Source organism: Capra hircus, chromosome 8 (genome assembly GCF_001704415.2).
Source record: "Capra hircus breed San Clemente chromosome 8, ASM170441v1, whole genome shotgun sequence".
Taxonomy (NCBI): Eukaryota; Metazoa; Chordata; class Mammalia; order Artiodactyla; family Bovidae; genus Capra; species Capra hircus.
In genome coordinates, this window is record NC_030815.1 from 64,878,358 (window position 1) to 64,892,406 (window position 14,049).

Sequence of the window (14,049 nt, forward strand, 5' to 3'; positions counted from 1 at the left end):
TCATTCTTGAGTAGCATTCGTGATGCTACGTCAGACCCTGTAACATTTTACTTCTGCTTATATCTCCAAGTCTCACCTTTCTCTCCACTAATTCCACCCATTCACCCTCACACCTGATGTCTCAACCGTCTTGAACTTTCTTCATTTCCTCACTTACAGCTTTCCTTACAGCCCACGCTCTTGGGAGACCTGAGCTTCTTTCTGACTAGTGTATGAGACTATGTCTCTTAAGAGTTATGTAATCAAATCCAGTTTGGGTCACCCAGTTCAAGCTCTCATGATGCTCAAGTTCCTTCAATGGGAGGTTGTTCTGTGTCCTCCAAAAGTCAAGTGACAAGGAGTTCTGTGCCTCTAAGGCAGCACATTTCATTAGTGGACAGTTCTGTTGCCGGCATTCTTGCCTGGAGAATCCCATGGAGAGAAGAGCCTGGTGGGCTACAGTCCGTGGGGTCACAATGAATCGGACATGACTGAGTGTCACACTGTTGGCAGAAGTTCTTTTCTCCCTTTTGATCTTGAGCTGCCCCTTGAAGCAAAAGAGAAAAGTCTAAATCCTCTTCATAAACCAACTTCCAGTTAATTAAAGAAGGTGCTCCTGATACTCGCACTCCAACCCCAGCTCTCTTTCTCACTTTGTAATAGATCCGCTTGCAGCCTGCTCCCCAAACATCTTCCGTTTGTCAATGCCTTTCTTCAGGGTTGACCCTTAGGTCTGAATCTTCTACTCACCTGTGGTCTGATGCGTGAGAACACTTCCATCATTCCACTCTCTGAGCCTCAGTTTCTCAATAAAAAGAAAATTTAGTTTGGGACAGGTTTTGGGGCTCCATGAATGCCCTGAAACTGTAGGCAGTATTTTGTATGTTATGAGTTCATATACATTTGGTGGGAAGAGAGGATCTATAGATTTTTATCACCTTCTCTAAGATGGTTCATGAATCACAGAAAGATTTTTTTAAAAGATTGGACTAAATGATATCTAAGGTTCCTTCCAGCTATAACATTCTATAAGTCAAAGGTCGTAAAATGCATGACATTTTCTTATTCCCTTGAAAGGAAGTCAAAGACCAAATATTACTAAGCCTGTGCTTCAGCAACAATCAAGAGATAGAATCTGACAGACCCCACCCCAGCCCCCATCCAATGCAGTACCAACTGAAAAGGTTAGAGCCAAACCTTTTCTGTCTTCTGAGGTAAGCAGTTTCCTCTCACTGAAAATGTTCCGGGATAAATTGAATTATCATCTCTCCAGGATAAATATATAAGGAATTTAAAAAACTATATAAAAGAGCCTGGCTCTCAGATCTCTTCTGAGTCAAAGATTCTATGAGAGCTGTGCCCTCTGTCTGCCTGAAATAACCTTCTCTAACTTCTCTCTTTTCTCACTTTGACATTATTTCTATGTAACCTTTTTTTTCTCTTCCAGTTTAATTAGTCTCCCACATCCCCAACCCCCAGCTCAGGGTTAATACTTCTCTTTTCAGTTCAGTTCAGTTCAGTCGCTCAGTCGTGTCCGACTCTTTGCGACCCCATGAATCGCAGCACGCCAGGCCTCCCTGTCCATCACCAACTCCCGGAGATCACTCAGACTCACGTCCATCGAGTCAGTGATGCCATCCAGCCATCTCATCCTCTGTCGTCCCCTTCTCCTCCTGCCCCCAATCCCTCCCAGCATCAGACTTTTCCAATGAGTCAGCTCTTCGCATGAGGTGGCCAAAGTACTGGAGTTTCAGCTTTAGCATCATTCCTTCCAAGGAAATCCCAGGACTGATCTCCTTCAGAATGGACTGGTTGGATCTCCTTGCAGTCCAAGGGACTCTCAAGAGTCTTCTCCAACACCACAGTTCAAAGCATCAATTCTTTGGCTCTCAGCTTTCTTCACAGTCCAACTCTCACATCCATACATGACCACAGGAAAAACCATAGCCTTGACTAGACAGACCTTAGTTGGCAAAGTAATGTCTCTGCTTTTGAATCTAGGTTGGTCATAACTTTCCTTCCAAGGAGTAAGCATCTTTTAATTTCATGGCTGCAGTCACCATCTGCAGTGATTTGGGAGCCCCAAAAAATAAAGTCTGACACTATTTCTACTGTTTCCCCATCCATTTCCCATGAAGTGATGGGACCAGATGCCATGATCTTCGTTTTCTGAATGTTGAGCTTTAAGCCAACTTTTTCACTCTCCACTTTCACTTTCATCAAGAGGCTTTTTAGCTCCTCTTCACTTTCTGCCATAAGGGTGGTGTCATCTGCATATCTGAGGTTACTGATATTTCTCCCAGTAATCTTGATTCCAGCTTGTGTTTCTTCTAGTCCAGCGTTTCTCATGATGTACTCTGCATAGAAGTTAAATAAGCAGGGTGACAATATACAGCCTTGATGTACTCCTTTTCCTATTTGGAACCAGTCTGTTGTTCCATGTCCAGTTCTAACTGCTGCTTCCTGACCTGCATACAGATTTCTCAAGAGGCAGGTCAAGTGGTCTGGTATTCCTGTCTCTTTCAGAATTTTCCAAAGTTTATTGTGATCCATACAGTCAAAGGCTTTGGTATAGTCAATAAAGCAGAAATAGATATTTTTCTGGAACTCTCTTGCTTTTTCCATGATCCAGTGGATGTTGGCAATTTGATCTCTGGTTCCTCTGCCTTTTCTAAAACCAGCTTGAACATGAGGGAGTTCACGGTTCACGTATTGCTGAAGCCTGGCTTGGAGAATTTTGAGCATTACTTTACTAGCATGTGAGATGAGTGCAATTGTGCACTAGTTTGAGCATTCTTTGGCATTGCCTTTCTTTGGGATTGGAATGAAAACCGACCTTTTCCAGTCCTGTGGCCACTGCTGAGTTTTCCAAATTTGCTGGCATATTGAGTGCAGCACTTTCACAGCATCATCTTCCAGGATTTGAAACAGGTCAACTGGAATTCCATCACCTCCACTAGCTTTGTTTGTAGCGATGCTTTCCAAGGCCCTCTTGACTTCACATTCCAGGATGTCTGGCTCTAGATTAGTGATCACACCATCATGATTACCTGGGTCGTGAAGATCTTTTTTGTACAGTTCTTCTGTGTATTCTTGCCACCTCTTCTTAGTATCTTCTGCTTCTGTTAGGTCTGGACCATTTCTGTCCTTTATCGAGCCCATCTTTGCATGAAATGTTCCCTTGGTATCTCTAATTTTCTTGAAGAGATCTCTAGTCTTTCCTATTCTGTTGTTTTCCTCTATTTCTTTGCATTGATCGCTGAAGAAGGCTTTCTTATCTCTTCTTGCTATTCTCTGGAACTCTGCATTCAGATGCTTTTAGCATGCATCATATTTAGAATTCAGCATCTTCAGGAGTAATGGGTCTGATTTCCCAACTAGATTGTCAGTTCCTGGAGAGCAGGGATTGTGTTAGGTACCTCCATACTTCTAGTGACTTAAAGCCCCTGATATGTTTCTTGTTCTTCAGTCACTAAGTCCCGTCTGACTCTTTGCGACCCCATGGACTGTAGCACACCAGGCTCCTCTGTCCTCCACCATCTCTCAGAGTTTGTTCAAATTCAAGTCCATTGAATCAGCGATAACATCCAGCCATTTCATCCTCTGTCACCATCTTCTCCTCCTGCCCTCAGTCTTTCCTAGCATCAGAGTCTTTTCCAGTGAGTTGGCTCTTTGCATCAGGTGACCAAAGTATTGGAGCTTCGGCCTTAGTCCTTCTAATGAATATTCAGGGTTGATTTCCTTTAGGATTGTCTGGTTTGATCTCTTTGTTGTCCAGTGGATTCTCAAGAGGCTTCTCTGGCACCACAATTCGAAGGCATCAATTCTTTGGTGCTCAGCCTTCTTTATGATCCAACTCTCATATCCCTATGTTGTTACTTGGTCAGTGATGTCTGACTCTTTGCGACCCCTTAGACTGTAGCCCACCAGGCTCCTCTGTCCTTGGGATTTTCCAGGCAAGAATACTAGAGTGAGTGTCCATTTCCTTCTCCAATATCCCTGTGTGACTATGGAAAAACCATAGCTTTCACTATATGGACCTTTGTCAGCGAAGTGATGTCTGCTTTTTAATAGCAAGCATGTAATAATAAAGAATCTGCCTGCAAAGCAGGAGACCCAGCTTCGATCCCTGGGTTGGGAAGTTCCCCTGGAGGAGGAAATGGAAACCCACTCCAGTATTCTTGCCTGGAGAATCACATGAACAATGGAGCCTGGCAGGCTATGGTCCATAGGGTCATAAAGAGTTGGACATGACTGAAATGACTTAGCACGCACGCAAGAGAGGCTTGAGAGATGTGATTAATATGGCTTCTACAGAAAAAGGGGTTGTGTGGTTTCAACAGTGAGCATTTCCTGAAAATGTCATCAGGCCCAGCCCTGTAACTCCTAGATGGTGGGGCATTCATGCCACACCCACATTTCTTCACTTCCAACCGGAACCAGTGACAGCTTAACAGCTTTCAGTTCAGTTCAGTTCAGTCACTCAGTCATATCTGACTCTTTATGACCCCATGAATTGCAGCACGCCGGACCTCCCTGTCCATCACCGTCTCCCGGAGTTCACTCAAACTCACGTCCATCGAGTCGGTGATGCCATCCAGCCATCTCATCCTCTGTCATCCCTTTCTCCTCCTGCCCCCAATCCCTCCCAGCATCAGGGTCTTTTCCAATGAGTCAACTCTTTGCATGAGGTGGCCAAAGTACTGGAGTTTCAGCTTTAGCATTATTCCTTCCAAAGAACACCCAGGGCTGATCTCCTTTAGGATGGACTGGTTGGATCTCCTTGCAGTCCAAGGGACTCTCAAGAGTCTTCTCCAACACCACAGTTCAAAAGCATCAATTCTTCGGTGCTCAGCTTTCTTCACAGTCCAACTCTCACATCCATACATGACCACTGGAAAAACCATAGCCTTGACTAAACAGACAAGTAATGTTGACAAAGTAATGTCTCTGCTTTTCAATATGCTATCTAGGTTGGTTATAACTCTCCTCTTGATTACTTATATTGATATAGTTCTTTATAGCTTACAAAATCCTTGTACATTAAACCCTTACAATAACTCAGTAAAGTAAACAAGGCAACTGTCCTTAAACTCATTTCATGCAGGGGATGATAATACCAATTAAGTTGCCTGAAATCACTCAGCCAGTAAGAGAGGAGGTTGGCACATGGATCTCAGTCTTACCCTAAGCCAGGGTTCCTGCCGTGGCTTGGTTCTGGGGAACAGCCCCCAGCCATGCTTATGCAGTAGGCTCTCCAGATCCTAGCACTATCTGATAGGCCGGCATGGAAGGGCCCTGCTTCTTTTCTCTGACTTACATGCAATATATAACTGTTGGTGCAAAGGTCACCAGCCCCCCCGTCAGCTTTTGTCTTAACCCAGCACTTACTCAGCTGTGCATGTTGTTTCCAGTGGCTGTTAAGAGAGTGGCACCAAGCCACCATCAATTCTGCAACATTGTTCAGGAAAAATCTTATGACTCAGAGCTAACCGAGCAGAGCATACCAGTATCCTTCTAAATCCTTGAGAAAGTTAGGAAAGCTAGTTGGCCCCAAGCCTACACCAGGACTATGACCAAGAAAGTCACCAAGGCAAACCCAGGTGTAATCAGTGCAACAGCAGGACACACTAACTTAACCTTCCTTTCCTGTGGAAACCATTTTAATCACAGCTCTCAAACCTCTCTTAGTCCTGTATTGATGGCACTGGTGACTTGAGTACTCATGAATGAGAATGAGCCTGCTTTATTTCTCTGGGGTCTGGCAGAATTACTTTCTTTTTGATGAAACTGCACAACTATTAATACAGCTCTCTGTGGAAGCCACACAGTGGGGTAGGGAAAAAAAAAAAAAAAAACTCCATCAACTTCCAGGACTTAAACTTTCCAGACCAGAGGAAAGCATGTGCCATCTTGTGCAAACAGATGCATCCAATGCTGAGATGTTGAAGCTGTGGAATGTTCAAGTTACTGCCCTTGACCTAGTTCTCTGCACAACAGGCAATCTTTTGATAATTTGGTTTCTTCTTTCCTTCTTCTCTTTTTTATTGAGGATAATTGCTTTACAATGTTGTGTTGGCCTCCGCCACACAATAAGGGGAATTAGTCACAACTGCACATGTCTCCTGTCTCTCTTGAGCCTCCCTCTCCTCTCCCACCCACCCCTCTAGGTCATCACAGAGAGCCGGGCTGTGCTTCTTGCGTTCTATGGCAGCTCCCCAGCAACTCTGGTTCACACATAATAGTTTATATATGTCACTGGTGCTCTCTTAGTTCTACCCTACCCTCTCTTTTCCCCACTGTACCCACAAGTCTGTTCTCTGTATCTGCCTCTCCATTTCTTCCTTATAAATAGGTTCATCAGTACTGTTTTTCTAGATTTCATATATATGCATTCATATACAGTATTCGTTTTTCTCCTTCTGACTTCACTCTGTATAACAGGCTCTAGCTCCATCCACTCACTACAACTGACCCGCATTCATTCCTTGGATAAGTTTTCAATTAGCAATAACTGCAGCTCAGATAAACCTCATTGGCTATGATGATACCTGCCACAGTGCAGAGCTCACTTGGTTTCTTTTTCTTTTTTTTTTTTTTTTGCTGTTGTCATCTAGGCTGCTCATTTGTCAGGTCCTCTCCTTGGGTCTTAGATCTGTCTTGGGAGAGTTCCAGGGTATATCTCTGCGCCACCACAGCCCTTCAGAGATTTGCAACAGCAAAGTGTGCTTCTGGTCTTTCTTCCCCTGGGTGAAACAAGCCTTGGTTCCTCTAGTCCATCCTTTGGAGACCCTCTTCACCGTGTGGTGGACAGCACCTGAAGCAGATGTTGTCAGAGATCTGATCCCTGGTTGGCTTTCTCACAGTTTTATACTGTAAGCCTCTAGGGAGCGGTTCAAATTGCTCTAGAAAGACAGTACAAGCCAGACTAATTGGCGGCCCATCAGAAGCTGTTGTCTGGATGATTTCCCGTAGAGGAAAAGGGGAGGAAAATGTGGGACTGGTTAAGGTTCTGCCATCTTAATAAATGTCCAGCTAAAATGTTGCTTGCTGTGTCATGGCCAGGATTTTTTTTTTCTCTTTAAATTTTCATGTAAAGTAGAATAACTTTAGTTTGTCCTCTTTTATTTGTTTCTTGAACTTTACAAAAATAGGTCAAGTGTATAGCATGGCCCACCCTGAAGATTAAAGATCTTTGACAGTCTGAAATAAATTATTCAGAGAAAACACACTGAAATTTTAGGATAATTATTAAGTCTAAGAGTTTAAGACTAAAAGCTAAGCTAGAAGCTAGTTTGAAATGCTGTTAATGGTTACTTTGATGTGATGTTGCCACTTTCTTCTTATGACCCAATTCATTTTTTACGTGATAGAAGAAGATTGACATTTTTACAAATGATTTTGTGAGGTGAATTTTACAGGAAGAAGTTAAGCTGCCAAGTCCAGCTCAGTTCTGTTTATAGTTTAGCATGTAACATTGGGCAAGTCACTAAGCTCTCTGCCTCAGTTTCCTTATCTGCCAAATAAGAGCCTGGCCTCAGTAAACTGAGATTCTTTCAGACTCTGAGCGGTAGTTCTGGACCTTTTTTTCCCAGGGAAACTAACACACACACACACAGAGGATCATGTTCTCTTCTCAGGAGCTGTTTCCTGTGTGTGTGTGTGTGTGTGTCTCTGTGGTGGTGGTTGTTGCTTTTTGTTTCAAGGTGGCAGTATAGATAAAATAGGATGCAGGTCAGGCATAATTCCCAGTTCTAATCCCCCCTCCTTCTCCTCAGTGATCACAACTTTTACATCAATAACCACAGCTCTCGTGAAATGCACATTTGTGGAATGTGTGCATTGAAAGATTTTTTTAAGTGCAAAATGCCTCAGTTTTTGAAAAACATTAATTCTGTTCATCCGCTAAAGGTGTAATTATATTTTCTTCCGTTTACATTCTTTCTCCCGGCTTACTGAGTTCTACCACAATGAAAAACCAACCCCTCTGCAAACCTCCCCCTCCAGAGGAGTCTTAAAAAAGCAGAGCTCCCCAAGTACTGGCCAGCCTGATCACTCTGAAAGGCTGGGTCCCCTGTTTGTCCCATGGCTGTCCTCGTGGGAGGCCCAGAAAGGTCTGCAGTGACAAAGTTTGCCCCCCAGGGCTAATTATACAGCGGCTTCTTGGAATTGAAAAGGAGAGCTGTTTGGTCTCCTAAAACAAAGCGAAATAAACGACTGCTCAAATAACGAAGTCTAGGTTGTCACCTCAAAGGCCCCGTTGATGGCAGTGATATATCCATTCAGGTGCCAAGCTGGGTAACCCCACATGCCTGTCTGTCTGCAGGACCAACATTCTCTTAAAGCAGTTCTATTCATCCAGCCTCGTAAAGAGAGCAGCTCCCCACCTCCCTGCCAGGAGCAAGGCTGTTAGATCAATTAGCAGCACCTCTGCCACCCAGATAGTTCCACTTTCTTCTGAAAGCAGGCTTCTCCCAGACGAATCACTGAAATGGCACCATCCACGTGAACTGCAGGCCCTGAGGATGACAGGCTCTCCGGCTCGCCTGTCGACTGCAGTGCAGCATATGCCAGTGTCGGTGCTTGGAGAGGCCTGTATCAAGACGACAGCTGGACGAGAATGTTCGAGCTGCGCTGGAGTCAGCACGACCCGCCAGATCACTGTCTCTGGGGTGGCCCCCAGTGGGAACCTATCAGGAGGGCCTCGCAACACAGGCCAAGAGACGAGTTGAGTTGACCAGGCTTTCTATTTAAGTGTGACTCAGATATCTGTCGTCTGGTCTTCCCTGTCCCTTGAGATATAAATAAGCTTTGCTTCAAATTGCACAGTCTATGGAAATCTGAATTCTGTGACTTCCTGGGGGCTTGGGGTCTCTGTCTCAGCTCTTGCTTCTGTGTCTGGGACCTTAGCCCTGCAGCTTTCAGGTTGCTTATGAAAAGGCATGTATGAGCATGGGACCTTCCAGAAAGCTGGTGTCATCAAGACGACCCCATTTCATATCCCATAATGGTATAATTAACAGTGCACCTGAGTATAGTTAACAGTCCTCATGAGACTTGCCTGTTCTCTTAAGCTTTGCTTCTCAGGGTGTGGTCAGAGGCCCGATAGTACCTGTATGACCTGGGTGCTTGATAGAAATACAAAATCTTGAGCCCGACCCCAGGCCTGACAAGTCAGCATCTAGGTTTTGCCAAGATCCCAGGAGATTCCAGTCCTTAAAGTGTGTGAATCACGGATCTAAAGTCCTTGGCTGTCCCCTCACCCTGGGCGGATTCTCTGTCCCACCCTTGCTCCACACGGTACCCAGTCTTCTACCTCCTCTTTCTTCCCCCTCTGTTCTCTCTCTTATTCTTTCATCTCTTCCCTCCCTGTCAGGAACTACAAATAAATTCTTTGTATCTTGACAGATCAGGCCTCTTCTCTGGAGCCTCAGAGTCAGTCATCACCTAGGCCCTGAGGGTCTCACCTTCTACCAGCTCTCAATCCTGTCCTCAAGCTTATTAAAGTATTTGTCTAAACAAGGCCCCCAGCTTAGAGGGACCCTGATACCAGATACTCTGATAAAAGAAATCTCTCCATCTCAGTATAAAACACAGCCGTGATTTTATCAAGACATTCCAGAAGTGAAAAGTGAGAACTATTGGTCACTCAGTCATGTCTGGCTCCTCGTGACCCCATGGACTGCAGCCTGCCAGGCTCCTCTGTCCATGCATTCTCCAGGAAAGAATACTGGAGTGGGTAACCATTTCCTTTTCCAAGGGATCTTTTCAACCCAGGGATCAAGAGCCTAAGTCTCTTGTGTCTCCTGCTTTGCAGGCAGATTCTTTACCATTTGAGCCACTGGGGCTTTCACAAGACATCCAAACAGACTCTTAAATCAGTTCAGGATTGTTAGCTATCATATAAGCACTTCTCAGTGGCACTGATGGTAAAGAATCCACCTGCCAATGCAGGAGACACAAGAGACTTAGGCTCACTCCCTAGCTCAGGAAGATCCCCTGGGGCAGAAAGTGACAACCCACTCCAGTATTCTTGCCTGGAAAATTCCATGACAGAGGAGTCTGGCAGGCTACAGTCCATGGGGTTGCAAAACTGAGCACACATGTGCACACACACAGAGCTATCAAACAAGCCTTAGACCTGGAGAAACCGAGTCTTCAACAGGAAAGTGACTTATTCCAGGTCTTCTTGCATAATTTTTTCATGTAATCATTAAGGTTTGCCAGTGGTCTTTTTAATGAATAGAGAAGATTAAAGGTTACCCCTATGCTTATCATTCTCAGTTGCATTCTGATGTACTTTCTGAAACAGGAGAAAAGAGTGTAGTTACAGCTCTGGGGATCACAAGCTTGGGGACACACCATGGGATCCTGTTGTATCTCACCAAACAGTTTCATGTCATGTGTCTCCCAGCTGGGCACAGGTTGACCTGTAAGGTTCTTTCCAGCTCCATCATCCTTTCAGATATGAAAGTCAGGAATCTGTGAAATTGTGAATTACCAAATCCCCCCATGTTGTGGTTCAGTTCAGTCGCTCAGTCATGTCCAACTCTTTGCGACCCCATGGATCGCAGCACGCCAGGCCTCCCTGTCCATCACCAACTCCCAGAGTTCACTCAGACTCACTTCCATCGAGTCAGTGATGCCATCCAGCCACCTCATCCTCTTTCGTCCCCTTCTCCTGCCCCCAATCCCTCCCAACATCAGAGTCTTTGGCAATGAGTCAACTCTTCACATGAGGTGGCCAAAGTACTGGAGTTTCAGCTTTAGCATCATTCCCTCCAAAGAAATCCCAGGGCTGATCTCCTTTAGGATGGACTGGTTGGATCTCCTTGCAGTCCAAGGGACTCTCAAGAGTCCTCTCCAACACTACAGTTCAAAAGCATCAATTCTTCGGCACTCAGCTTTCTTCACAGTCCAACTCTCACATCCATACATGACCACTGGAAAAACCATAGCCTTGACTAGACGGACCTTTGTTGGCAAAGTAATGTCTCTGCTTTTGAATATGCTATCTAGGTTGGTCATAACTTTTCTTCCAAGGAGTAAGCTGTAGCTCCTTTTAAAAATCAAATCTCACTCAAGAGTACTTGAATAGGTAACGCTCTGAATTTTTTCCTCTTTGTCCTTGGTTTTGTTCCCAGGAAACGAGAAGAAGAAAACAAGCGGAGAGAGGCAGAACAGCAGAAAGGAAGGCTAAGCCCAGATTCCTGCAGACCCCATGCTGCTCTCTGTCTGCCCAGCACCCGAGCTGAGCCCCACAGCCAGAGCTGGGCCCCCAGCAAACAGCCCCCCTGCAGCGACAAGGCCCAAGGCCCTGAGCGGAAAGCCTGCAGACGGTCTCCAGGTAGAGGGTCTCCAAGCAGAGCCCCCCAGAAGGAGCAGCAGCTCTCCTCAGACTTGCAGAGAACAGAACCCAGAAAACCAAATGGTAAGTGTATTGCCTTGCGATTCAGTGCTAACCCATGGACTGTGGACTCTTTTGTTTCATATTATTTAGACCATTTACATTTGAGGTAATGATGTCAGCACTTAAGTCTGCCACTGTATCATTTATTTTCTGTTTATTTTTTCTGTTTCTCTTTTCTTCCCTTCCTGTTGTATTTTCTCAAATTCTTTGTTAGCTTGGGATCGTTATATGGCAGTCCCCTTACCCATGTTAATTAAAAATGCCTCTTATTTTTTAGCCCTCAGAGTGAATGCTCCTTCCTCTGACACGCGTGCATTCCCACCCTGAAGCTTTTTCCCTTCTATATGCTCCCGCAGCTTTCCTGTGCATCCCTGTTGTAAAGATCCTCAGCTTGCACTGTCCGTGGATTACTGGCTTACTTGTCTGTTTTTTCCACTAGACTATACAACCTGTAAAATCAGGATTGCTTCAGTTATGTAATGCTGTGTAACAGACTACCCTAAAACTAAGTGATTTATAATAACAGTTGACTATTTCTCGTGATTCTGTGGGTTGGTCTCGCAGTTCCTCTTCAGGTATCATCTACACTCACTCCTGTGCCTACATTCAGGTCAAGGTCAGTTGAATTGGTTGGTCTAAGATGGACTGACTTGACTATCTGGCAGTTGGTGGTGGCTGTCTGCTGGGATTCCTTGACTCTTACATGGCCTTTCATCCTCCCATAGGCTAGACTGGCTTCCTTACACAGGGGTCTTGGACATCATTCTGACAAAGCACAGGAAGAAGCTGTAAGACTTCTTGAGGAATAGGTTCAGGAATGTGCACACCACATTTTGTTGATCAAAGAAGTTGTGTGATCGTCCCAGACTAAATAGTATAAAGAAATAGAATCCATCTTTGCATACCAAGATGGGAGTGATTTTTGGCTATTAAACAATCTATCACAGTTACTTTTTGGTCACAGATTATTCACATTTCTCCCACATGTAAAATGTTTCATCCCTTATCTTAGGACCCAAAAATCTCATCCCAGTTAACACATCAAGTTTGAAGTCTGGGATCTTGAGACCTGTGTGAGATTCCCCATGTGTGAATCTTTCTGATTCAGAGAACAGTCAAAAAGAACACACATTGGCCCACACATGCATCCAATAAGCAATGGTGAGATAGGACCAATTCCAGGTGGCTCAGAGGTAAAGAATCCACCTACTAGTGCAGGAGATTTGGACTTGATCCTTGGGTTGGGAAGATCCCCTAGAAAAGGAAATGGCAACCCACTCCAGTATTCTTGCCTGGAAAATTTCACGGACTGAGGAGCCTGGTAGGCTACAGTCCATGGGGTCACAAAGAGTCAGACACGAATGAACAACTGTGGATGCACACAGACCACAATAGATACTCCTGTTCCAAAAGAGGAGAGATTGGTACATGGCAGTCACTGCTGCTGCTGCTGCTGCTGCTAAGTCGCTTCAGTTGTGTCTGACTCTGTGCGACCCCATAGACGGCAGCCCACCAGGCTCTGCCGTCCCTGGGATTCTCCAGGCAAGAACACTGGAGTGGGGTGCTATTGCCTTCTCCATAGCAGTCACTAGTCCATAGCAGTTCTAAAAGCCACCTGGTTATACATTGGGAAGGCCCCTACTCTGAGGTATGAAATATGGCTTGAGTAAGGTCTGGTTTTACTCCTCTGTGTGTTTTCTATGCCATGTTCATCTTGGCTGTGGGCTGTGCCACCTGGGTTCTTGGCCCTGCTGAGAAGTCTTCTTTTCAATGAGACGTAGCCCATATTTGCAGCTGAGTAGCTTTCTTAGCCTGTTTCCAGCATAAGAGAAATTGAGGACCCAGAGGCTCCTTTGTGTTTGAAACTGCCTCCATAGGTCAAGCTCGTGGTACTCTCAGTGATACAATTATTTCAAAAAAATTCATGGGTCTCCTATGAATCTGATTGAGTTCACTTCATGTTTCAAAATCACATCAATGATTATTTTTCAAATAGGCCTTTCTCTACTTTGGGTGGCTCCGGCTACTATGGAAAAATGCCCTTGAGATTCTTTTGAGTTCTTTTGTCTAGCCAAAAGGCCCACAGTGTACCATCTTTAATATTTATGAGATCTTAACAAAGGGTTGCACAGCCATACTCTTGATTTGATCTTTATCTCTAGGTCATATTTTACTATGAGACTTTTTTGGTGGCTGGAAAAAAAGAAAATTTAAAACAGTTTTCTATTCTGACCCAGCACTGGGTTTTAATAGGTACTGTAAATTCTTCTTGTAAGCTGAGAAGTTCTTTTTTTATCTTATTTCTTTCTCTGTATGTGCGTGCTAAGTGGCTTCAGTCATATGCAACTCTATGCTACCCTATAAACTGTAGCCTGCCAGACTTCTCTGTCCATGAGTCTTCTCCAGGCAAGAATACTAGACGTGGGTTGCCATGTCCTCCTCCAGGGATCGAACCTGAGTCTCTTATGTCTCCTGCATTGGCAGGTAGGTTCTTTACCATAGCACCACCTGGGAAGCCCTCTTTCTCTCCACAACTTATCATATGCAGCTAAAAAATCCATTTGATATTTTCTTCAACATTCCTCCTGGAAAACTCCTAAGCCATATCTGTAAGTTCATTAGGTGTATTTTCTGTCTTCCAAGTTACTGCAGGTTGCCAG

General features: G+C 44.7%; 1 protein-coding gene across 4 annotated transcripts in view; it reads left to right on the top strand.

The window, feature by feature from the left end:
• Nucleotides 1-14,049, top strand: part of INVS (inversin) — a 133,721-nt gene that overhangs the window by 97,569 nt on the left and 22,103 nt on the right. For all 4 annotated transcript variants that reach the window (XM_013966062.2, XM_013966063.2, XM_018052243.1 and 1 more), the window contains one exon: nt 11,124-11,410. In XM_013966062.2, coding sequence (XP_013821516.1) covers nt 11,124-11,410 — 287 coding nt within the window. The remainder of the gene's footprint in view (nt 1-11,123; nt 11,411-14,049) is intronic.